General features: G+C 31.7%; 1 protein-coding gene across 1 annotated transcript in view; it reads left to right on the top strand.

The window, feature by feature from the left end:
• Window positions 1-24,548, top strand: part of LOC142329737 (aminopeptidase N-like) — a 90,542-nt gene extending 65,994 nt beyond the window's left edge. The window contains exons 12-16 of the mRNA XM_075374477.1: window positions 423-601; window positions 1,758-1,928; window positions 8,427-8,573; window positions 16,913-16,994; window positions 23,851-24,548. Of these exons, the coding sequence (XP_075230592.1) occupies window positions 423-601; window positions 1,758-1,928; window positions 8,427-8,573; window positions 16,913-16,994; window positions 23,851-24,168 (897 nt within the window). The 3' untranslated portion in view covers window positions 24,169-24,548. The remainder of the gene's footprint in view (window positions 1-422; window positions 602-1,757; window positions 1,929-8,426; window positions 8,574-16,912; window positions 16,995-23,850) is intronic.
• Window positions 24,549-27,522: the final 2,974 nt, after the last annotated feature.

The raw sequence follows: 27,522 nt of genomic DNA, 5'->3' as shown, positions 1-27,522 counted from the left end.
TTATAAAAATAATAATAATTTCAACCATTAAATTTCAGCAATGAAAAATGTATAAATGGAAATTTTCAAATTCAAAACAGACATTTTTGCACTACATTAAACAGCTGTCAAAAGAATTATAATACAATCTTTCCTGGTATTAAATGCGTGACTATAAACATATTTGTATATTAGATTTTGACAGATATTATTATTATTAGTTTTTTCCCAAAAATGACACCCCACTAATTTATTTTTATATCTGATTTTTGTATTCTGATACTAGATCACTGCAAACTATAATCTATGACTAAGAAAAATCTATCAGTTAAATCTATAATTATTTAATTACAAAAGAAAAAGAAAAATTAAAAGTGAAATGCTTAATATAAACAATGTTCTACTGTTTAATGTGCATGTACAATTTCTTTTTGTTTTAACAGGAATACATACTGAGGTTGACACAACCAGTTCTGAACAATGTTGGTTTTATAGGTTTTGATGGAGATAAAATGGCACAAAAACTTAAAAGAATAAAGGTTTTGACTTTAGTTTCTAAATTAAATCATACTAAAATCAATGAAATATCAAATCAGATTTTTACAGATTTAGACAAAACAAGGTATTAATATTTTTTTTCCAGATTTAAGTTGTTATAAATACCTTTCATTATTTCTTGCTAAGATAATATTTAATTATTTACATTCGATGTAACTGCATGAAAAACTAATAACTTTTTGAGATAATAACATTGCACCTGATTTATTAACAAACTTAATTTAATGGTACTGACTCAACACTAATACAGATTTCAGGACACATTTCAAACACATCGCATTGTCTCTTTTTACACTTATTTCTACATTGTAACTATAAGAATTTATGAAAATTTAGATTATCCCATCTTAATAAAATACAAAATCGATTCAGTAAGTAAAGAATGTTTGCATGCAGCACACAAAAAGTCGATCTCTCATCAGTGATGCATCAGTTAGTTCCCTATTGTATTAAATTGTTATTTGAGTAAGGTTTCAAGATTGTAAGTACATTGTAAAATGAAAAAGATAGTGACTATGGCACTTCTCAGTCAATATAAATGAGAAGGTAATTTCTTAACATTTGTTGAATCACAGATGTAACATAAAACTACTAAAAATAACTGTTTTTTCAAAGTAAGCAATTCATTTTTGTTTGAATAAAATTACTTACCCCTTCTCACAAATAGCTACTATAGGAATTGTGTTTGTCCTAGCTCCATCTGTGGTGTCATGCTGATATCTTTCAACAGCCTTTGTGGGCAGTGTGTCTCTATTAAGATTCAGTAGGGTAGCAAATCTGCTTACAGATGTCCAGGGGTACTATTTCTTATCCAGGAGTTGCATAAAAAGACAAACTAGTGACTTAAGAGCCAATAAGATATAGTTGAGGTGTATATTTTAAAAATATAAATAATCTAGATTATTAATAATAAGTATTGTTAATGCTGAGATCTACAAAGATAAAAATCAAAGCTGTAATCTTTGTAAAATGTATATTTAAATGAAAATATAGTTATTCTTTGTAAAGTTAAATTTAGTTATTTAATATTCTTCCAGTACAAGACCAAATTTATTTTGGCAAGTGCTCTGAAAAATATAAGCAATCACTTACATTGCACCACTGATTTTATTGCAGTTAATCTCATAAATTAATATTTTTAATACATTCATATTTTATTATGTATCCATATATATTTCTAATTTTATACAATGAGAATAATTATAGATATTTAATTTCAGCTATTCTCCAGATATCCAGAAATCTTTACTTTGTTCTGCAATAAGGAAATCAAATAACATTAGTTTATGGAACAAAGCTTATGAATTATACAATAAGTCTCAATATCCAACTCAAAAAATTTATTATTTATTTTCATTAACATGCTCTGAAAGTAATGAAACACTGAAAACGTAAGTATTTTTCTATATAAAGTATACTAGTTAAGGAAATGCATATATGGTTTTATTATATATATGCATATATAAGTAAGAAAAAAAATTATGCAATAATTCTTTGAAAAAAATCTAATTTAATTATTTTTGAAAACTTGCAAAAAATCTTTCAAAACATAGAAATTATTGTAAAATATTTCCACTCCATTTTTTTATATTAAAAAAGTCCATAATTATATACATGTAATATATCTGATATACAGAGTAAGCAACATAAAACCGAACCCATAATGAAACCGGTAACCGACACTATTTATGAAAGACTTTCACACAACTTGCGCGACTAATGAATGTATATGTTACTATTGATTGTTGCTGCCATTTGTCAAGTGGTTACGTGTCAGGGCGCATACGTTTCGGTGCAGTGCAGTATTGTGAGTGCAGTTATATTTGTATAAAATGCCTTATCCAATCCAGGTGAGGATAGTTTTAGTCGAGGCCTATATTCGTTTAACGGATCGTTTGAAGAATCACGTCAAGTATTCGTAGAAAAATTTCCGAATGCCCGTATCCCAGCGAAGAGTAGCATAAACGATTTAGTTAAAATATGTCATACAACAGGTTCGGTTTTAATTATAAAACGAAATAGGCAACCTTCTGTTAGGACTTCTGCCGATATTGAAGGGAGAATTACTGCCAGTCCAAAAAAAAAATTAGTACGCAAGTTTTCTCAACAATCTGGTGTTAAATACAAATCTTGTCGTAAAATTCTTCTTGAATTAAAATTGAAATCATACAACAAATCCGCATTACAATTGTGCAACAAGTGAAGGAAACAGACAAACGGAAACGACTTGATTATTGCAACTGGCTTCTCGAAAACTTTGTCGGTGGACAAATAGATCCGATGTTGTATTTCATGTCAATGTCAGACGAGGCATGGTTTCAATTAGCCGGCCAAGTTAATTCGCAGAACCCCATGTATTGGATGGAGAGGAATCCTCACGAGGTATTCGAGCGTCCACTTCACGATGAGAAAATTGGTGTTTGGTGTGCCGTTTCCGTTAAGTGGGACCAATATTTTTTGACCTGACTGACAATACACAAGTTTACCTCTCAATTTTCGAAGAAATATATGAGCAATTAACTTATAATGAAACCAGATGATACACCTTCTTGCAACAAGACAGAGCAACGTGTCGCACATCAAACGTTTCACTGAATCGCGTTCATGCAGCTTTCACAAATGAACGAGCTGTCAAGAGGAGACGGTGGTCTTCACGTTCCCCAGAGTTATCTACTAGCGATTTTTCCTTTAAGGCTACTTAAAGGAGAGAGTTTATACATCTAATCCCCACAATATTGATGAACCGACTGTGAACATTCGACGAGAAATCAACGCAATTGAAAACAACGTTTTGCGTCAGGCGACTCTCAATATGATCAGTCGAGCACAAAAGTACATCGATGCCCTAGGTGGTCATTTTCAACCTCTTTTGTAACAATAAAGTAAATAAATGCAACATTTAAATTACGTTTTATGTTTTTCTTATTTAATTTATTCGTAACATTCATCAAATTTCATTTCAACATAAACTACCGATTCTGCAGCGGTTACATTATGGGTTCGGTGTTATGTTGCTCATATATATTGAATTTCTTTTTTCAGACAATCCGCCATTTTTACTATATTTCTTTACATTAGAGTGTTTTCGGCCATAAGCCCAACCTCAGTAATGTTTAACAATTATAACTTTTAACAATTAACAATTGTTAAAAGTAATAAGAGATCTTCAAAGTGTACACTATTATACATTACACAAGTCTCCAGTATTTTTCTGAGAGATTGTCTTAACCGTTCAAAAATTCCGGGAGTATTACTAATTTCTTGAAATCCATTTTGGATCCTTTGTTGAGGATCCTCAATATTGAATATTGGAGCTGAATAAACAATATGTTTCAAACGGCCTCACAATTAGAAGTCAAGAGGGTTTGAGTCAGGTGATCGGGCAGGCCAGAGCACTGGCCCTCCACGGCCTATCCATTTTTTCATGGAAAGTTTCATGCAGGAAATCTGATACCAACTGACTGAAATGTGCTGGAGCTCCATCGTGGTGAAACCACATTTTCCTCTTAATTGTAGAGATTCCAAAAAATGTGGAAGATTTTCGGCAAGTGAGCAAGCTAATTTTCCAAATTTAAATGATTTGGTAGAATGACAAAACCCAAAAGATAGTCATTAAAATACCTGCACATATGTTCAGGAAAAATCTTTGTTGATGGCTACTTTGGAAGGTACCATGGGTATTCTCTTCGCTCCAGATATGCTGGTTGTGATAGTTTTGAACTCCATTTTTATTGAAAGATTTTTACATTTTTAACATGATCAACAGTAACAGTCTCTGTGTAAAATTATTCAAAAGTGAAAAATTAATATCAATTGTTTTATTATTATGTAACGTTATATTTAATTACTAGAAAATTATTACTTAATTTGATACTAATTTACAATATTAGAATTAACAATTAATATTTAATCGAATTGAACGTAAAGTGGAGGACATGAAAACAGAGACAACATTACAAGATCAACTTTCTGCCATAACTCGGCTATTTGTGAACCGATTTAAAAAAATAAAGTATCATTTTGTTCAACATAAAAGACTTAATATTTTAGCAAAACATACATTTTGATAAAACTTATATTTATGGAGATGTAACGGCTTGAAAAATACACATGACCGCTATTTTGCAATTTGCGAAGGTATTTAAATCCTGATTTTTTGCTAATTTTAAAACTCTATTACAAAGATGCTTACAAAATATTAATGTGATCCTCTATCTGAACTTGAGATAATAATTTTTATATAAAAATAACAAAATGGCGGACACAGAGAGAACGAAGGAGAAATTGCCATTTCTCCTAAGGATAATTTTTGTTTGGTTTTACAAGTAGAATCCGAAATTTTAGAAATACCACCACCATTTTAGAAATACTCTATACATAATATATCTGATAACTAACTATATCAGATATATAGGTATCTCAGATAACTATATCTATAGTTAAGAGATCTCCTCCGCTTAATAAGATGATTTAATATGTGAAATCGAATTTCTTACTATTTCACAATGTTTCAGTTTAGATGCTCAAAATATCTCAATAAATTATTTAAATTGAATAGCAAATTAATAAATTATAATAAAAGTACTTTATATAAGGATTGCATGAACAACTATCTGACAGCAAAGTTATTAAAAAAAAAAAAAAAAATTGAAAAGCAGATTCAACATATATTATGGAATCACAAAAATCCATATTTTAAAATTTAGATGAAATATATGTGTATGTGAAAGAATAAAGCAAATTGATGACCCAGAAGCAGGCTCTTGGACAACAGAAAATTTTTTTCTAAAAGAATTCTACTATAGAAATTTCTCGGGAGATCCTTGGAGTCCCCTTAATGTGCAGATATGTTTAAACTTTAATATCTGAACTAAAAATACAATTTCTTGAAAGTTGTATAATTTGATGTTAGGTACAAGCCACCAGTTTAGCTTATTTTTTGTGATACTTTGTACTTTAAAATCTGTCTGCAAGTTTCATTAAAAATAAATAAGCTGTTATGGATGATCTTTTTACAAATTGACTTTCAGAGTTTTATTAATTTTTTATTAAAAAAAACTAAGTTTTTCTTCAAATATTTATTAAGGATATGTGAAGATGTTTTGAAGTGTCACTTACTTAAAAACTGCAGTACAACTCATATTCTAAAAGATCTTGGAATCAGTTGCAAAGGAAGGGGTTAAATTGAATAATTTGGTCTCTAAATATTAATAAATCTTGTGATACTCTTGTAATATCATGAGTAATCCTAAAATGTTTTAGTAAATAAATAATAGGCTCATTAGCAGGTTTAATGATTTATGTCTTGCATGACGCAGTAGTAGTTTATTAAACATTCAATTTGTTGATGAAAGTTGGAAATTTGTTGACGAACTTAGAATTATAAACCTGTACATTTGCTAACATCCTTTTTTTCAAAGATATATTTTAATTCGATAAAAAAAATAAATATTTTTAATTTATCCAGAATGCATGGGATTCAAGAGAAAAGGCAATATTAGTATTTCTGGATGTAATTAAAGTTTTTGAATATGAATTTTGAACTCTTCTTCAAAATTTGGAGAAAATAATAATACATCTAGTCAGAGGGGAAGAAATTATGCAAGAGATAGAAGGAATATTTATTACCAATCTCAATCAGATGAAGTTTTAGCTAGAGTATAACGAGTTCCTTGCAAGTTATACTTGTAGAACTTATTCCTAAGTTATACTAAGTCCAGTTTTATTTTTATTATGTATTAATGAACTATCAATCGGTGATTAAAAAGGTCAAGTAATTTTTTATTTAGAAGACAAAAAACATAGAATACAATGCTAATATCAATTTTTTATGTCATAATCCATCTTATGTAGGGCCAAAATTATAAGATAAATTACCATATAACATATCAATGATTACTGTTTTTGTTAAAGAATTCTTTTACCCTCTACAGTTGTGATTAAGTTGTTTTTATCATTAAAAATCAGATTTAAGCTAATTAAAATTAGTTAAATTTAGAAATCTGATACCCAAGTAGTTAATTAATGATAGAGTTTAGCAAATATCCTATAGTTTAAAGATAAAGTTAACATAGAAATGATGTTACCATGATAAAGTAGGCCATAATTAATGAATCAGCGGTTCTGCTTTCATTTCAATATTTCAATACATTTTCATGAATTACTACTTTAAACTACATACATGTATGTAAATCTATTTTTTTCTACATACATTCAAGTTTTATTCTGCATCAAATGTACCAATTTCAGTAGTTCTTTATCTTTATTTTTTAGAGGAATTTCCTTTAGTAATTCCATTGTAAGCTTTTCCAAATAACTTGAATTTTATAAACAAAAATTACAGTCTACAGATACAATTAAGAGAGTTTTTTTTTCATTGCCATTATTTATTTTTGGATTACTGTAACATAATGAAAAGTAGCGTAATAAAAATTTTGTTAAATAAAATATTTTTATGCAAAAATTTAAGAAAATAACTGGGAAAATTTAAGGTAAAAATAATATATATTTTTGATTTCAAATAGCTATTAGAAAATAAGCTATTAGCATAGTGCTCTACGTTTCTTGAGAACAGTATTTTTATAAGAAGTAATTTTTGACAGCTTATTGGTATTTTAAACAAACAAAATTAATTAAAAAAAACTCATGTTAAAATGGACTAATAACTGAAAAACTGTTTTTTTTTTTTTCAATAAACAAAAACATCTTTAAATTTCACTTTTGAAGTTAGTTAAATCAAACCAAGTTTATTAGGTACAAAGTTAGTTAAATTGTTAATAGTTCTTTTTAATTTGGTGCAGACTCACCAAAAATTTTAATTTAAAAAAAATAGAAAAAATTATTACACTCATACACTTTTATGTACTGAAATTTAGTACATTAAAATTAAGATTGATTTTCGACTAAATTATTTTCAGTAATATGTAGAACACTAAATTAAAATATGTTCAGCTTTGCAGATTTTACAGATTATTACAGTGTTTTACATATTACTGAAAATAAAATACAAACTTGAAAGGCTGGACAAATAAAAAGAATAAGGCCAAGTTACTGCTTGTTTAAAAACACCTTGTTTAATATGTATGTTAAAAACAAGATCAAAAATGTTCTAGCAGAGAATCAGGGAACCATCAGTGAAGGAGAAAGAAAAGCAAATTGTATACGGTTGGCCAATGATACTATTTTTATGATATTCAACAGAAAATTTCAAAATTAGAAGACATTATGACAGAAAGAATGAAAATTAATATCATTGAAAAATGTAATAAGGGTACAAGACAAACCATTGATTACCAGTACCAAAAAATTAACAGGTCAAACATACAAGTACAATGCTTCAAGAAAACTGTAAAAATGAAAATGTAGTAAAAATTAGAATAGCAGAAAAGAAATAAGAGGAAAGAAAATAATAGCAGAAAAGAATAAGAGAAAAAAAGAAGGAAAGGTGATATTTGAAATGTGGCATGGAGAAGTTTGGAGAAGATTAAATGGTGGAAAATGAAACATTTATCACCCAAAAAAAAGTGAAAAAGGAAGTGATAAGGAGAGTGAAAGTAGAATGAAATGAAAATAGAATAGAGTGAATGAAATAGAAACTTGATTAGAACGATTTTGAATAGAGAAAGGTAACTGGCTAGGACATCATGACAGGAAAAAGATTGATTAAAGCAGGAATAAAAAAATCTGGTAGAAAATGCAAAGAACAGAGAGATGAACTGGAAATGAGAGAATTGAATTTACATTGTGCGAAATGTCTTCCTTAGGACAAATCTAGTACGATGTGATAAAATTTTTATCACATTTAAAAATGTTTTTTTATCAAATTATAATAGTTTTACAAAGATAGAAGTTAAGGAAAATTGCTTTAATTTTTTTGTTTTGTATTTCAGTCTTTTAGATGAAACAATTCTAAAGGAGAATAATACTATAAAGCGTGAAGATTCAAGTAATGTTTTTAATGCGATAGGTTCATCAGCATACGGAGCTAAATTTATCATTTCATATTTAGAAAATAACATCATAAATATTATTAATTTGTAAGTATTTACCAGCAATTTAATTTATATTTAAATATTCTTTGTTACTTTTTCTTCCAAATTACCAAATATGTTTTTATTTTAATTGATATATAGAAACAAAAAATACTTTTTTTGCAAATGTATTAATACAAATTTTAAGGTTCAGTGGAGTTTCTTTCATTTAAACTAAAAAATAAACATTGTATTGGAGAAAAATTTATGCAATAACATGTGGACTGTATTGATATTTATATATTAATAGGTGCTACTTTATCCTCATCTGGGTTTGTATAATTTATATTATAAATGAAGAAACATATTGATAGAAAAAAATATAATGTATTAACACTGAATATTCATACTAAAAAATTTGCATCTATTAAAACTTGTAACCATGATGGAAAAAAATATATTTTTAAAATATTTTATTTGTTATTTGGTTGCTAAACAACCTATTTATTTTACTAATTTGACAGTGGCACTATTTCCAACTTGCCGGCTACCAAAAAACATATTTTTTTGTTATGCTAAAAGAATATAGAGTTCGTAAAGATAACAAGATATCCAAAAATAAATGATAAGATTAGAACAACATAATAAACTGATTGATAAAGATAAAGTACATAGTATATGTAACAGATAACAACAACATGGTTCAAATCACAATAATAAACACTTGTTCATTAATGAAGATTTATTCAAGATGATAGGCCTCAGGCAGTGGCAATTTAGACGATTTGGAAATTGGTCTTTTAAAGGTGCCTAATTTCATTGTATAATGTCACTACCTGCTTGTTGCATAATACCATTAACCACACAAGATTGTCAGAGCCAGTATGCGTCTGTTCCACAATACAGGGCTTCCAATGCAGGGATGGTTTTCTTTTATTAGAACTACATTGTCGATGTTAAGATTGGCTTCTTCAGTTGTTCATTTTTGGTGCTGCTAAAGAGAGTTGAGATAATCGACTGACCATTTTCACCAGACATGTTGAGCCATTTCTTGAATTTGCTGCCAACAATTTAACTTGTGAAAAACTAAGTCAGTTAGGTCAGGATCAAGGATACTGGTTTTACCAGTAACCTTTAATTGGTGAATCACCAATTAAGAAATTACCAGGAGTAAGATAAGATGTTTCTAATGGATTGTCTGAGAGTTTAGATAATAGTCTAGAATTGAAGCATGCTTCTATTTGAGCGAGCAAAGTAGACATTTCCTCAAATGTTGAAGTGTTATTTCCTGCCACTCATTTGAGGTGGTACTTCACTGACTTTACACCAACTTCCCACATTTTGTCAAAATGGGGAGAATACGGTGGTATGAAGTGCTACTGACATGACTTCGAAAAGACTGCTATTGATACTTCGTGTTGATTATCTTTAAAATATTTATATAATTCATGAAGCTCATGATGTGCACAATGAAATTGATACTGTTGTCACTGTAAATGTTCAGACAGTTTTCTCTGCATGCCATAAATGCTAAAGTAGTTAGATCATTTATTACTACAAGATGAATAGCTCTTGTTGTAAGGTAAAACAAAAATTCATGCATAACCCTTTACCCTTGCTTTTGATTGTCATGTTTCTGCCTTAATAAAAATAGGGACCAGCATAGTCAATACCAGCGTAAAGAAATGCTCGAAACAGGCGAACTCTATGAGCAGGTAAAGTTCCCATTAATTGAGAATGACTTGAATTTAATTTAAAGCATTTTAGGCAGTTATGAAGGATTTGTTTGACAGAGCGACAAATGTACAATATCCAATATTTCATTCGAATCGATGGAATCAATAACTGTAGACCAGCGTGTAGTAACTTATGATGTTCATTTTCTATTATGAGACATATAAGGTGATGTTTACGTGGCAAGATAATTTGATGTCTGGATGCAAAAGATAAATATGATTTACGTAAGCGCCCTCCAACTCTGAGTATTCCAGAACCATCAACGATCAGATGCAGGTCACGAATCTCATTTTTGGTGGGTATAGGTCTCCAGTAGTAAGAGTAGATATCTCCTGAGAATAACAGGTTTGCTGATTTATTTTAATGCAGATAATTAAAGCTGTATATCTATTTCAGAAACAAATAGTTCACCATTATACCTCTGGTTACAAGCTACTCTAAAATGTCTTATAAAATGCATACAATATGCAATAGTTCTTTGTAGTTGCAAAAGTTTTGGAAATTTTGAAATTAAATTGTAATCTGTTTCTACAGATATTAAACTAACTTTATGTTTTTCCTCAGGAATATCCTCCTCTTCTGATAGTTTTGTTGAAGTTGGCCACATCAGTAGGTTGTGGGTTAATCATTCGGCTACAAAAGCGAACTGTTGCTAAGATCTTAAGCATCAAGACCTCTTGATAACAAATCATCTTAATTACATTTCGAGGATACATGATTCCAGTTCTCTACATGCGTATTTTCTTGAATTTCGTTACCCTATTGGCTACAAAGGTTTTCCATGACAAAGGACATCATTTAACCAAGTTAACACAATATTTAAATCTGTCCATAGATAGATTCAATCGAAGGTGAGATTGATGACGTCAAGAACCTTTGATGTCAGTCGTGAAAGTATACAGCTCCGCACAGTTCTAACCTCAAAGTGAGATTCATTCAGAGGAGCTACCCTAGATTTTTAGGCGTGAAGAGAGCGGAGCGAGACAGCCTAAAAACCAAGATGGCTCTTAAAGTGGATAGAGAGAAGGCTATTGATATTCTTGATCTCATTACCCGACTCCAGGTGGTGTCCAAGGAATTTGAGGATGGGGTAGAAAAAAAACACCAGTAAGACACTCAAGCGAGTACAGAAAGAGTTAGCCAATTTGGTCGGGGACTTCATGCATATCAGAAGGAGAAGCCGTCACGGGCGGATTGTGCCGCCACGACTGATAGGAAGGTTAGTCAGAATAAGGTGTTGCAACTACTGGAGGATGGAGTGCACAATGATGATTTTGATGAATTAATTATGATGCGATGGCCGAAGGGATGTCACATCCATACGGTCGAGAAGAAGGAGACCTGTTTTGGTGAACACAATGGTGACATAGCGGTCATCTTTGATCTCCCAAAGTGGAAGGGTACCTTTGCAGCCTCTCTTTATCAAACGGAGGTTATAGTCCGAATAACTGGGGGACAGTTGACCGCTGGCCTTGAAAGTGTGCATGAAGGTGCTAAGAAGATGGATCTGGACGAAAGAGTAGTCTTAAAATAAAACGTCCCTTTATATCCCGCGTTGGGTTTTCATTAAATGTGATTCACAAAGTTTTTCTTCCTGCGACCACAGAGATAAGGTGATTTCTTCGATTTGCCAGAATCTTTGGACTTGTTCATCCAATGAAGTGTCAAGGTGAATAAATAAACTGTGATTGTAAGGCTCGTAGTGTGAGTTTGTGTTCAGTGTTTTGTAAAACTGGATAAGTTCCTTCGCGAGTTAATTTTCCATGTGTAAAATTTTCATTTTATTATAACAAATACCATTTTGTATTAACTAATAATAGATGAATTCGTTGTAGGACGTTAAATGTTGGATCAGCAAGTTTAATATTAGTAGCAACGTTCCTATGTTTAAAATCTATATGGTAAGTCAGTTATAATTTTTGGTAGTATGTTACAGTTAATATTCCTGGAGAAATTAGACTGAGTGGATGCAATTTCTATAGATACGCTATATTTAGAGTTTCATGTCAAACTGATAAAAATTCAAAGGAACTGGGTTTTTGGAGTGTCTCAGTTTCAAATGTTGTACTAAGTCTTCAGTAGCAAAATTTACCTGCGAGCCATTGTCTAAGATTGCTTGGCATATCTGAAAATTACCAGAACTTTCCCGCGCACTTTTACGAGTGCAATTGCTAGCAGAATTTCGGGTTGCCTCCGTTTGTTAGTGCAGCAACTTGTTTGCCTTTGTAATGGTTTGATTGTTTGTTGTCAGTACTTGGTTGTGAATTTTAATTACATTCGACATCAGTTTCATTAAAATGAAGACTTCTGTGATGTCGTAGACTACATTTAGAACAAGCGATAGTCAATTTACATTTCTTGAATTTATGGCTAGATTTCAAACAGTTAATGGACAAATTATTACGTTTAGCTATATCATATCGTTCGTTTGGTTTTAAAGCCAGGTATTTCGGACATTTATAAATGACATAAGACCCCTTACACACTACACAATTATGAGTAGTTGACATGCACAATAACTTAATAGGTTTAGATGAAGACTTATTATTATTAACCTTACGTGATGTACGCGTGAATCGTCGACGTCATCACTGCTATTTATAATAATTTGGTCTATCTGACATTACTTTACTAGAGATTAATCTACTTAAATTAGCAATTTCTTGATCGTTGCAAGAAGATAAATCAACCCTATCAAGAACAATCTGAGCCAAAAGTAGCTGTTCCTAATGCTTCTTCTATATCTAACGCTCTTATAGCTTCACGACTGCTTGTTAATTCGTTGATTAAGTGTCTTAATTCGACTGATGAAGCCTTATTAGCTAATTAATGTCAAAAGGGCTTTGACATGTCTAGAAACAATTATTTTGTTGTAATAAAGACCGCATAATAATTTGTATATATTGTTAAAGTTAGCATCCGTTATTGGAATATTTTTAATAAGTTGTTTTGCTTCTCTTTCGAGTGAAGCGAGAAGGTAATGAAATTTCTGGATCTTCGATAAGGAATTCACATTCAATATTAAACTTTCGAATGTATTATTAAAACCACTGCGAATAATCGCCATTAAAACCTGAAACTTTATTGTTTGTAGGTTAATAGGTTACGTGCTCTTTAATGGTTACCGAAAATGATCACTAAATGTTGATTAGACTCTTGTTTGATTTGTTCATTAGATTTGATCAATCAGATAAATTAAATATAACTTTTACTACCAGGAATATTTTGATAAGTTCATATTCAGATCCGAACTATTTATACTCGTACGTATTACTATCAAATACCAAATTGCCAGATCATACTTGATCTCTAAAGTGTTAAAAATCATAATATAAAATAAAATCTTGTGTAAATTATTTTAATATTCTGAAACTCAGACAAAATAGTACTTGGAAATGTTGCATACATAAAAATATGGTCTGATCTAAATAAATTCATATGTCTTCATACACTATTCAGTTTTGAACATAAATGCGTGTATTTCGTATATGAAATATAATACAATGTCATAGCTGTTATTGCTGCCAGGCAGAGCAATTAATTTAATTGATTTAACAAATTAATTTACTACAACACATGTTTTTAATTTCATTTAAATTATACTACTCATAAATTAAAAAAGAAATTAAATTATGATAAAAATTACACAAGCATTTTAAAATATTGTTTTTTGGATTAATTACATTTTTATTTTATGTGATTATTTTATGTAATTAATCAGAGTTTTAATATAAGTATATACATCAGTATAAAATTGTATATTACATTAAATTTTGACATAACTCAGGATTCATCATCAGGAGATCATGAATACTAAAACTTACTACCCAAATTCATGGAGCTCTATGTCGGAATACAATACACAACTATATACTGAACACCTTACTGCTTGCTTGGTATCCTATACTATTTTGTCTTATGGGTTGGATAGTAAACTAACTAGATGGATAGAGGGTACTTATCAATAACCACCCTCTTTCTTATTCTTGTTTCAAGGGTGTACATCTATGGGTCTTCTAAGGGTATACAAGGGCTGTCTTCTATAGCAGCATTTCTCAACCTGGGGTTCGCAGTGATATGAAAGGGGGTTGAGAAACTAGCCTACAACTTTACACGTAAACAATAATGAAATCATTTCATGAGAAAAAAATCATTTTTTGTAAACATTTTACTTATATATAAAGAATGTAAAGATAATAAATTAATGAGATGAGAGAGTTGCATTTGTTCTTCATTTAAAAGTATCTCTGTACATGGATCTACATTAGAAACTTGCAAAAGAAAATTGTTTTTAAGTGATAAAAGGTGATTTTATATTTTTAGTGCAACCATAGGTGAAAAACCATTTCCACAGAGGTAAGACGTGGCGAAAGGGATTAATATTTTCAATGCTTCTGTGATTAAATTTCCATACTCACTTTGACGAGCAAGCTAAACCCCTATCTAAATCTTCAGATGTGAATTGTAGTTGTAACATTTTATTGGCAGACATTTCAATAAGCTGGTTGTGAATCTAAACCAGTAACTTAGCAGTTATAACAACGTTTTCACTCTTCAAGAAATAATTTTTATCTTCTGTGAAATACTCCACCGACTGAATTTTTAGCTCACGCAAATGCTATCCAAACTGTGGTGAATAATAGTGTCTTCTTCATCTAAATTGAAAACCGATTAGTGAAACAACTGAAACTGATAGACTTGATTGCGTCTGAGAAGCACCAGTGGTATGTTGCTAAGAAGTGTAGTGAGTTGGCTTCGGATAAAGTTCAAGAAACTGAACAACATGGCCAATGCCTTCTGGTCGGCCAGATGGGATGAGACAGGGGGTGAGTGTTATATGCATGATTTCTTTCCAAGTGTTGTTGGTTTGCAGGACACCTCTTGGGTGCACCCTAATAAATATGTAACGCAATTTCTTTCCGGCCATGGAGCATTTAGGGACAGACTGTAGAAATTCGCCCTGGTAGATTTTGGGATGTGGACAACTGGATGACACCTACCATGGTCTTTATGATTGCTCAAAGTACGAGTTGATGTGCACAGAGACCATCTATCGGGTCGGCATTGGATCTCCGTGTAAAATGGAGAGCCAGGCCGAATGGGCAATAGTGGAGAGTTTTATAGTGTACTTAGCAAAGGAAAGGATTGCTGAGGGGATCTAAAGCTCTACTTGGATTTCTTTTGTATTCTGTTTTTGTTGAAGTTTTGTTTTATTAATTATGTTTTATCGATTATTTTGTTTCAATGTTACGTGTTGTTATTTTTCAGTGTCATATTTTTATGTTTCGTGTTGTGTGTTTAACTCACTTTTATTGGTAGGTAGTCCAGTTCCTTTGTTTAGTTAGGTCCTTTCAGTCTTACATAGTCTCGGTGAGATGTGTTTTGTTTTGAGTTCGTTAAATAGTAGTACACCGATGGGAATGTCACTTGTGGCATTTGCATCAGTGGCATCCTGGCTAAGGCGGACTGGAATATGTCAAAAGCCGAGGTTTCGAAAATGACCTCTGGTGAAGCCCATAAGGGCTAGGAACAGCGGGAGTGGTGGAGGGTGTCTTCCTCTACGGGAATCTAGATGTCAATGTATAGTCTTGTCTTTTTATCAATCGATTCACCCAAGGTAGATGGTTCACTTGGTTTTTTACAATTTGTTTCATTTTGCAAAAGAATCTAATTGAAAAAATAACTGAAAAAAATCAGTTACAGCATTTGTCTGTGCACTAAAAAACCGAAACCTCAATAACTATTATTATTTTCAATGAAATTATGGTTTTAATAACTTAAATAAAGGCACCAAACGCATGCTTCCCATAGTAAATTAAACTGACGTTCTTCAATTTCTTACTACTCTTTTACAATTCTGAGAGCATGACATGTTCAAATGTATCATTGTATGTTCGAACATTACACTCTCACAGTGAATATTATGCAAGCGGACCAAATTACAAGCAGGATGCACACATAAAGTTGGAACTTGTAAATTGCTCAAGTTGTACACTTCTAACATGCATGTTCATACCCGTCGTTATCAACGCTGCTAAGGAGTTTTAACTGGGTTTCATTGGGTTCAACCCACCAGGTTGGTCTAGTGGTGAATGTGCCTTCCCAAATCAGCTGATTTGGGAAGATACATTAAGATTCAGTTCCAGCGTTCAAGTCCTAGTAAATGCAGTTACTTTTATACGGATTTGAATACTAGATCGTGGATACTGATGTTCTTTGGTGGTGGGTTTCAATTAACCACACATCTCAGGAATGGTTGAACTGAGACTGTACAAACCTATATTTACATTCATACATATCATCCTCATTCATCCTCTGAATTAATACCTGAACGGTAATTCCCGGTGGCTAAACAGGAAAACGGAAGAAATAAAGGTTTCATTGGGTTGGAGTTGGGGGTTGCAAAATATTAATTATATATATTTTTTTTACTTTTTGGGGATAGTGGAGCTAAAAAGGTTGAGAATCACTGCTCTATACTGAGGATCATCTGATTGATAAGTTGTGGTGTAAGCTTTGAAAAGGTTATTTTCAAAATTTATACATACATATATATATAATAAAGTATGACATGTATATTAAAATCCTTAAATAATTTTTATAAGATTTGTAAATTACCTTTCACAGTGTGAACATATTTGTAATAAATATTTTCTTATATTTTACAGCAATTTCAACAATACAAAAATAATCAGCAGTATTATCAGTGGTATAAGTAATTCAATATATGAAGTGAAAGATGCTGATGCAGTAAGTATCCAGTATATTTAATAAAAAAGTAATTATAATTTATAACTTAAATTTATTTTAATATTTTCATATGAAATGTAAATAGATAGTAATTCCATTAGGAAAAGCACAAGAAGAGTAATAACTACAATCATGAAAAAGGTGGGTAACAAATTTTACATGGCTTTAGTTATAATAGAACAAAAGTCTATACTTTTGTTCTATTATAACAGCTACAACAGCTAATATATAGGGGAAAGCAGAAGGTATAAAAAGTCTTTTGAAGAGACAGTTTGATCAATATAAAATGGAGATAGTTTGTTCCAGATGGAGGAAAAACCATATAAAGCAATGTTTCCCAAAATCTAAAAAGTTTAAAAACCAAGTTTTGGAGTAGTACATACAAAATTGTGTAAAAATTATTGTTCTCACATGAGTGTGAAAAAATACAATGAGATTTGAATTTTTCATACTGAGCTCTTAGTCCACACTCAATCAAAGTATTAGTATTAATTAGACATAAAAAATCTTAGAAAGAAAACAATATAGTTACTATAAAGCTTTAAAAAAACTGCAACTGTGTCATGGAAAAAAATTACACTGATGGATATTTATTGACTTTAAAAGTAGTTTTGTAAGAACAGTTTGTTAAATACAGCTTCAATTGTTGGGATGTTATCATTATATCATCCTTTTTTTTTTTAAGATTGTAATCCTTAAGATGTTCCTACAGATTCAGAACCATCAGGTTGTAAGGATTGCGATCTAAAATGTTGGCATTTTTAATATTTCATTACACTGATTTTGTGCTTCCTGCATATTTTCCATCAGTTTTACTTTCCTGGTAATATAACTGTATTGTACAATTATAAATATATTAAATAAGGGAAAGTATGCTAATTAAGTAAAATATTGCGTCACAGTTTTTCCAGATCTTGAAGTGCATAAATATTTAGAATTATAAATAAACAGTAAAATGGGCATAATGTTTAGACTTTGTAACTTCTCTTCAAAATAACAACTTTAGAAAAGTCGGATTGAACCTCCACGAGGTGCGCCTTGATATATCTGGAACAAATAGGAGGAATTTGTTCGGTGAGTTGAATCCAAACAAACTTCACAGCTTCATTTATCATCAAATCACCTCACTAGATCACATATAGAGTTGTAAGTTGAGACCAAGTCTCACCACAGGTGACCCCTTGACAGTTAACCATGAAAGGTCTTTTAAGGAATATTTCACTGGTTGAACCAAGCAACACCAGAGGTCAGAGAAGACAGCATTTAGATATGGTGGGCTGCCACTTAGAAGATAACATGCGATCAGAAGCATTGGAATGCATAACACTGCACACATGAACAAGAAAAATACAAAATCCAAAATCAAACCATAGCACAACTCATCTACATTTCCACACACACAATATAAATTTGCTCATGCAGAATACTGATGACTAAAAATAACTAAAAATAATACGCATAATGGACCAACACAAAATTCTCATCATGGGTCTGCAGGAAATAAAAAACACCGACCAGGACACCATAGAATCTCAAGGATATACCAGGGAAGAGAGTGATGAAAAATGTACCACAGTTTGGGCAGGATTTTTAGTCAGCCTTAAAATAATAAACAACATACAAGAATTCACGTCACAATCTACACTAATATTATAAAGAGGAAAGATTTATTTGTTTGTATTGAATAGGCTCCGAAACTACTGGACCGATTTGAAAAATTCTTTTTCCATTAGAAGCCCACATTATCCCTAATGAACATAATATACTTTTTACCGCGTTATTTAAACAACATATTTTAATTTTTCTATCTTTGTAATCCAGTAACTAGCAACTGTCCGTCGTCGTCGTGTCTCTCTTGACGCTCGCGTTCCCACCACCGCCTGCCTCTGATCCCTCGCCCCGCCCACACCCCGCTCGGCTAGCTAGGCAGCAGCATGTGACCTAAGCGTCACTGCGGTGCCGGAGGGGAGTCAATGTCACAAAATAAAGTGCCGCGCGGCTCATTCGCGCGGTCGGCTTCCTACGCAGCGGTTGTGTGCGATATCGAATATTTTTCCTTGAAAATATTTTGAATTTTTTATAATTTTTTAATCACCAGGCTAATTTATAATTTTTTATACAGGCTAATTCCTGTTCAACAAGTAAGCAAATAATTTAGTGTTAGTTGATCTAGTATTTAGTTTTTTTATCATTTCAATATGCCCAAAAGATTAAGATCTCAATTTTCTAGAAATAATTTACAGGCTAGGGCAATAAAAATACGTCGTATTAGAAAATCTCCATCAGAAACTGAAAATCGTCTTGCAAGTCAGAGAGAATACGCGTCGCAATCGCGTGCAAGAGAGTCAAGTATTGAGCGTTCACAACGGCTTGCTGAACAAAATTTGCGAACGTCTCAAGTACTCGCGCGAGAGTCGAGTATCGAGCGTTCGCAGCAGCTTGAAGAACAAAATATTAGAAATGTACAAGATCACGCTAGGGAATCGAGGTCTCAGCGTTCCAAACGTCTTCGGAATCAGAGAGAAAGACAACAGACGTCAACGGCTAGAGTTCGCAATCGAGTTTTAGCTCACAGTAACAGATCGGCTTTCAGATACGATCCACAGATTGATTATGCTCATCAGTCTTCCGTCCAAATCGGAGCCATGAATAAGATCTGCTCTAAATGTTCTGCCAAAAAATGGGTTGATGAACCTAATGGTTTGTGCTGTGCTTCTGGAAAAGTCAGTCTCCCCAATATTCAGGAGCTTCCACAGTCAATAAAAAGTCTTTTGACAAATAATCATCCACTATCTAGACATTTTTTAAATGTTAATTTTTGCGAATCAATTTTCACAATGAAGTACTATTTGTAACGATTGAATAAATCCCACGCGGACGAAGTCGCGGGCCACGGCTAGTCTCCAATAATTTCAACACTCATCTGAAAAGCATGTAATAAAATCTACACTATAATAAATACCCATGCACCCACTAATAATAAAAATAACTCTCCAAAAGACTGTAAAGAAACAGAAAAGTTCTGGGATCTACTTGGCCTGACTATAAATAACATCAAAAATCATGTTACAAATTAATCAAAGACCTCAATGCTCAACTAGGCAGAGAAAGAAGATACCGCGACATCAGCAGAAAATAACCCGTCCAAAAGAAAACAAACAAAAATGGACAGAGGCTTGTCAAGCTCTGCAGAACCACAACCTAATCTCAGAATTCATGTATTTCAAGAGGAAAACTCAAAACCTGGAAACACTCTGACTAAACTAAAAGAGAATGGCAACTAGACCATGTCTTCATGGACAATCACCACCACAAGGAAATCTACAATGTAAAAGTCCTCCGAGTAGTCACAGGCTCAGATCACTATGCAGTCAAAATTAAAATTGAAATTTACTCCCCAAAGAAAGCAACAAAATCAAGCCCCTAAAACTAAAAGAAAATTGGATCCTACCCAACTAATCAACATTGAAAATTACCAAAAAGCAACTGAAAAAATAACAATCATGCATAAACTCAAAGATCTGGTCAACAACCTTAAACAAATCGCAGAAGAATTAGCTCCAATAAAATTCTGTAAAAACCATCAAATGTAGAACTGTGAATGTGACAAAACAATGGAGAAAAGATATCAAGCATGGCTATTTCACCAATCCTAAAAATCAGAAATATCCTTCCAGAATTTAGTAAAACAAAGAAAAGAAACCACCCAAACCCTAAGGTGAATAAAAAGACAACAACATAAAGACACAGTGAAGTCAATAAAAATTCAATAACACACAGTCTAGAGACTACCACAAAGCCTTCAAAACTCAGCTCCAAAAATATTGACCCCCAACCCTACTAATGAATGAAAATGGTAAACTGGCCTATAACAAAAAAAATCATGTAGAAATCCTAGCTAAATATTTCAACAAACTCCTTAATTGCAAAGAACCGACAGAACTCCTAAACTTCAACACCAACATCCCAATAACAACACAACCAGAAAATATCAACCCTTCCACAATAAAAGAAGTCTACCAAGCACTGGGTAAGATGAAGAATTACAAAGCAGCAGAAGAATATCAGATTTTTGTAAAGATCTGGAAACATGCAGGAAGACCAGCAAAGTTGCCCTTCATCAACATCTGGATCAAAGAAGAACTATCAGGACAATGGATAAAAGCTCTCATCCATCTGCTACACAAAAAAGGGGACAAAATAGACCCTAATAATTACAGGAGAATCTCACTCCTAGACACAACATACAAAATTCTTTCAAGAATCATCTTGAACAGGACTGGCTTACAACTTGAGAAAGAACTAGGAGAATACCAATGAGGTTTCAGATCTTGGAGAAGCTGTCTAGATCAGATCATGAGTCTCAAGCTAATAATGGATTACAACAGGAAAAGAAACATGATGATAACATTTGTAGATATCAAGAAAGCTTATGACTGCATCTTCAGAGAATCCCTACTTAAAATTCTAAGACACCTCAGCTTACATACCAAATTAATAAACATTATAAAGCTGACCCTCACAAACACTAAATCGAAGGTAAAATCCAGAGACAAGCTCTCGGAAGCATTTGAGATCAAAGCAGGACTGCATGAGCTCTCATTGCTATCATTCAATTATTTTCTGCACTCAGAAATGTTAATGAGGGAGTGACTCAAGAAATGCCCCCAAAAGTAAAAATAGGTCAAAAAATCAAAACAAATTTTCTTGGGTTTGCTGACAACTTGGCTTGCCTAGCAAATGACATTGACAAAGTTAAATCACAGATATTAGAACTTCAAAACAGTGCAAATAAAACTGGTCACAAAATATCATTCGAAAAGACAGAAATTATGACCCCAAAAACCATCACAATTAAAAGAAGTAAACATAAACAGTAATAAAATCAAGTAGTAACCTAATTGAAATACCTCAGAAAAATAATAACAAACAACCTAAACAAAAAAACCTCAATCTACATAAAAAGAAACAAACTAGCTAAAGCTCAAAAATTAACCTGGTGCACTTACAATAAAAGATGCTTATTAATAAACGCAAAAATATAGTTAACAACTAGTTAACATTACAGTATATAGTTTTTGTTAACATACAGTTAACAAAAATACAATACAGTTGTAAAACCAGAAGCCACTTTTTCAGCAGAAACACTTTTCCACTTGAACGAACAATCAAAGACAGACTGCAGAAAATCAAAAGAAAAATTGGAAGCAACTGCATCAATAAAAAGTACCAGAAAGACGTGGTGGATTGTGCCCACCAAAGTCATGTGCAAAGAATTAGAACCCATCACTGAAAACATGCAAAGTAGGAGACTAGGATTCTTTGGACATATCATGAGGATGCATTATTCAAGACTTCTGAAAAAGCTAGTGCAGTATAATCTCAACTCGAAAAACACCAAGACAGGTTTGCGGATCGATCAGAGAAATAAGAGAGGATCTGAAGAAAATTGGCCTTACACCACAGATAAAATCAAATTAACCAAGAAAATCAAGAACAAAAACACTCGTTTTACATTCACACGAACATTTTTAAACACTAGAATGGGCATCAAAATTAGAACGTATAAAAAAGTATTAAGAGGACTGCAAGGCCCAAACAGTCTCATCCAAGAGACTTGGATAATGGACTGACTAAAGTGATCCTATGCAGTCATAAAAGAAAATAGTAATAAATTGTAAAATACAGATATATTACAAACGAAGTTGAAAAAACTAGAGGAACAGCAAATTTACTAACGTGCATAAGAATACTTCAAATTTTTCATTGTAATCTTTATATATAAAAATGTTAAGTTCGTTTGTGTACGCTTCAAAAACTCAAAATGTTCTGCACCGATTGAGCTCAAATTTTAGCAAGATACATAACCCACATCAAAGATTGTTTTTATCTATTTTTTGCATCAGTCACATACCTGCGACCTTGAGAAAACAGTTTTTTTAATGGTCAGCTGTGTACCAGTGACCGCGCCATCTTATTGTCATATTTTAGACAATGTAATTTTTTATTTTATCTATAAGCACCATTCTGTAGCAACCCACTTTTGAATTTTATTTATTAAAATTGACATTGAGTAGACCTGCTGTAAGTTTTTTCTTTCAATTAAGTTAAAGTATTAATTTTTTTTATTTAGAAAAGAAAAAAATATAATTTATGTAAAATTACTAGTATTGTTACTTATTAATTTCATTGTTAGTTGTGATTGAAATCGTAATTAATTTGCTTTTACTTCAGAATTTAAAATAAATTAAACTGTAAGGTGATATTGAATGAATTTCTATCCAAAGAAATAATCTAAGGTTTAAAATTGAACATTTTGATTAATCTCCTGGGGAGTCTGGTTGGAAGGTAGTAAGTTTTATTTGATAGATCTTTGACTACTTGAAGAGCTGTTGGCGGGAGGGGTACCTTCTGCTTGAAGAGGATCTTACTGCTCTAATTTTGGTAGAATTCCCAACGTTCCAACCAATAGGATGATTACCCAACCTCTTGGATCCTTTTGGTTTGCTTTTTCTTTATCCACTTTCATCTCTTTTCAAATTGCTCCCTTCTTCACCAATGGTTTTCTACAGATTTTACTAGAAAAATATGAATGCAACCAAAGGTTGTGTAGGGAACTGTTTGAATCTTAATATTTATTTGCTTGGTGAGGATAGTTTCTTCTATAGAATTTCCAAAGAATAATGCTTTAATATTATTCAAACGGTGGTCTCAATAGTACATTGGTTACTATTTAGCAACCAAAGGAAAAAGTAGGACAAAACGCCAGTTTATTATTATTCTGCTTTAATTTAATATGAATTGAAAATTATTTTTTTTTTTAAATGGCCGATACTACATCTCTCTTTTCTTTCAGATAACAGAATTCAACAATAAATATAAAAATATTATTGGTGATGAGGTGAGTAAAAAAATAAATACAACTGTCGAAACTATAAAAGCTAAAATATCATGGAGGGAAAAGAATAAAGAATCAATTCAGAATATTTTACAGTCTGAATTGAAAGTAACCACTGAAAAAGCTACAGAATCTACAGTTTCTATAAATGTTACAACGGCTTTATCAACCGCATCCATTCCATCATCAACACCAAAACCAAGTGGTGCTAATGTAAACACATACAATTCAATATTTATTTTAGCTGTATTGTTGGTCACAATATTTTGTAGGTAACTGAGTGTTTGAACAAAAAACCATAAACTATAAACTTTTTTTAACTATAAAACAAACCATATAAAAAAATTAAAAAAAAAAACTACATGTAAAATATAAATGAACAAATAAATACATAAAAACCAATAATTATACTTAAACATTATAGTAAAATGATTTTTAATGTTATTTATGTAAATTTTATGATTAACATATTGACTCTTAATTATATATTATGAATAAAATAGGTACATTTTGATGCGTTATAGAGAGAGGATAACTGCAAATTTTATATTGAATAAAAATGATAAAATTTTGTATAAATGTGTAATTAACTGTAATATAAATTATTGAATTATATAGCTTTTATTAAAAGTCAATAAAATAATTCTAATTTAAAAGTGGTTTTTAATAACTTATAAAGATACATTTATTAATATTTCCATCTCTTATTAATGCTGATCAGAGGCAATCAATCTGTGAATTGATCTTTTTCTTTATCTTCCCTTACCATTTGATATCCTTTGTTTTTTTCCTTGGTTTCATCTGTGGGGCCTCACATCAGTACCTTCTGGGTAGCTGCTTCTTTATTGCAGACTAGTAGGATAATAACCATATGTGCTGGTATGCATTGAATTACCGATGTACTGTTGGACTCTTTCCTCTCTGGATTTGCACAAAAAGATAAACTATTGGATGAAGTGATAGGTAAATCAAACGCAATATACACAAATTATAAAACTTTTTATTAATAAGAAATATGAACTAACAATGAAATCAAATCAGTTAAATCCAATTTGTGATTGAAATATTTAAATATGAGCATGAACAAAAACTGTTCACAAAAGAGTAACAGATCATTCTTTGAAACGATTCTTGAATGAACTATATTATCAGCTAGCGCGGGACGTTTTTTCATGATGCTCATTGTTACTTTCTTATACGAAGTAAAGGAAGTATTGTGATCCCGAAAAATTTCGGTTTTCAGATTTCAACGGAAATATCCATTTTGACTAGTTTCGGTGTGACATCTGTACATATGAATCTAGCATAACTCAAAAACGATTAGACGTATGATGCTGAAATTTAGATATAGGACTGTTGTAACATCTAGTTGTGTACCTCCCCTTTTGATTGCAGTCGAATAAACCAAAAGTGTCCAGAAAGGCCCAAAATCCCCAAAACTCTGGAATTTTTATTTTTTCTCTGCACTAATAAGCCCTCATTGAGAGCTTTTCACTGATATATCCTAAGTGGAACTTACTTTCATAGGTTCCAGAGGTATAGCCAAATAAAACTTTAATTAATGAAATATTTGGATTTTACAAGGGAAGCCACATCGGTTCGAATTAGACTTCATCTCCTTTTTTTCAACAGCAGTTCTCGGCGTTTGCTTCAAATTGTAGGCTTCAGCTTGGCAGTAAGCATCTCACTGTAACGAGCTCTGTTTATTGTCGTGCCCCTTTCCTCATAATGTTCCAGTACTGGGCCTTCTGAATCCAAAAAACCGTAAGCATCAGTTTTCCTGCGGACGGTTGGGTCTTCAACTTTTTTTGCAGGACGAATTTGGATGTTTCCATTCCATACTCTGCCGTTTACTCTCCGGCTCGTAATGATGGATTCATGTTTCGTCACCAATGATGATTCTGTCTAAGAAGATCTCCCGTTCGTTACCACAGCGATCCAAATGTGTTTGGCAGATGTCCAAGCACGTTTGTTTATGCGACTGTGTGAGTTGTTTTGGGACCCACCTTGCACAGATTTTATGAAATCCAAGTCTATTGTAAATGATTTCGTAGGCAGAACCGTGACTAATTTGTAGACGATGTGCCACTTCATCAATAGTTACTCGTCTGTCTAAGAAAACCATGTCCCGTGTACGCTCAATGTTTTCCTCATTTGTGGTGGTAAAAGGTCGTCTGGCTCCTTCGTCGTGCGTAACAGCTGTGCGACCATTTTTTTAATTTTTCAATCCATTCGTAGACACTCCGTTGCGGCAACACACTGTTCCCGTACTGTACTGAAAGTCTTTGATGAATTTCAGCTCTGATACACCTTCTGACCACAAAAAACAGATCACTGAACGTTGCTCTTCTTTGATGCAAACAGAAAGCGAAGCAGACATGGTTAACGGCAGAGCAGCGATAATGGAACTAACCTAGCAGCATCAAATCTGGACAGACATAACAACAATTAAACCACGCATGCGTCATCAACGCAACACCACAGTACTAGCAACATAAACAAAGATATAACTAAATTGCGGATAATAATGAACTTACCCTCATATGTACATCTATTTTTGGTAGTGTATGCTAATAGCATAAATAAAGTATTTAGGTTTCTACTAAAATTATTAGAATAATTTTATCGTTTAATAATAGTATCAAAATGTATTATCCTTTTTAAGAAATAATGGATTATTACTTGTGCTTATAAGTTACATGAAACAATAATAGCATGTTGGTATAAAACTTTACAATAAACTCCTTATTATCATTATAGAAAAAATATGTAATGCCGCATTCAAAATCAAACTAAAATCATATTCAACTGAGGATTGTTTCTATTGCATGGATAAATATTTCAACCAATTATAATTGTAGCAATTTTTTTTTCCATTTATATGTAATATTGTGATTTCATTTAGTTTTTTATTTTATAAAACAGTTAAGAGTATGCTAGTTATATGTTGAAAAAACTTTGTTATAATTACATATTAATTAGTACATGAAATATGCATTATATGGTTATGTGTAAAGTATTTCAACTGGACTGATAAAATAAACACATTTTAAGGCGATCGTATGTGAAAAATCCAAAAATAATTTTTTTTTTTTTACTAATCTGTTGTTCAAAATACCAACTTTAAAGTGATGGCTAATTTATGAAATTTAACAGAGTAAACAATTTTTATTAATTATTTTATATACACTTTGTTCTCAGCATAATTTACTAAAATTCAGAATGATATGATACAAGATACAATCTGTGTCAAAAGAAGAGATCTATGATCACAAAAAACTTTTATTTACTAGCTGAGATTAATATTATCATGAACCTATGCTTTACTAAACTAAACATTTAATGAAAAGTATATCTTAGGTAAAACAAAGAATCTTAATGAATCACTCTACAATGTGATTTGGTCTATTTAATGTAAAAAAATCTTTGTTGTAACTAATACACTGACATCTGGTATTGATGAATCAGTTATAAGTTTTTAATGAAGCCTATGTTGGAAAAAACTAGTGCTTACAGAATTAGGTTTAAATCTAGCAAAACATTTTGTTAGTCATGCTTAAGTTGAACTCGGCTTGAGTATAATATCACAAGTGAAAGATTCTTAAGTGAGCTAAGAAATAAAATAATCGA

This window comes from Lycorma delicatula, chromosome 9, assembly GCF_047948215.1.
Source record: "Lycorma delicatula isolate Av1 chromosome 9, ASM4794821v1, whole genome shotgun sequence".
In the NCBI taxonomy this organism is placed as follows: domain Eukaryota; kingdom Metazoa; phylum Arthropoda; class Insecta; order Hemiptera; family Fulgoridae; genus Lycorma; species Lycorma delicatula.
This window is presented reverse-complemented; position numbering and strand designations above follow the sequence as displayed.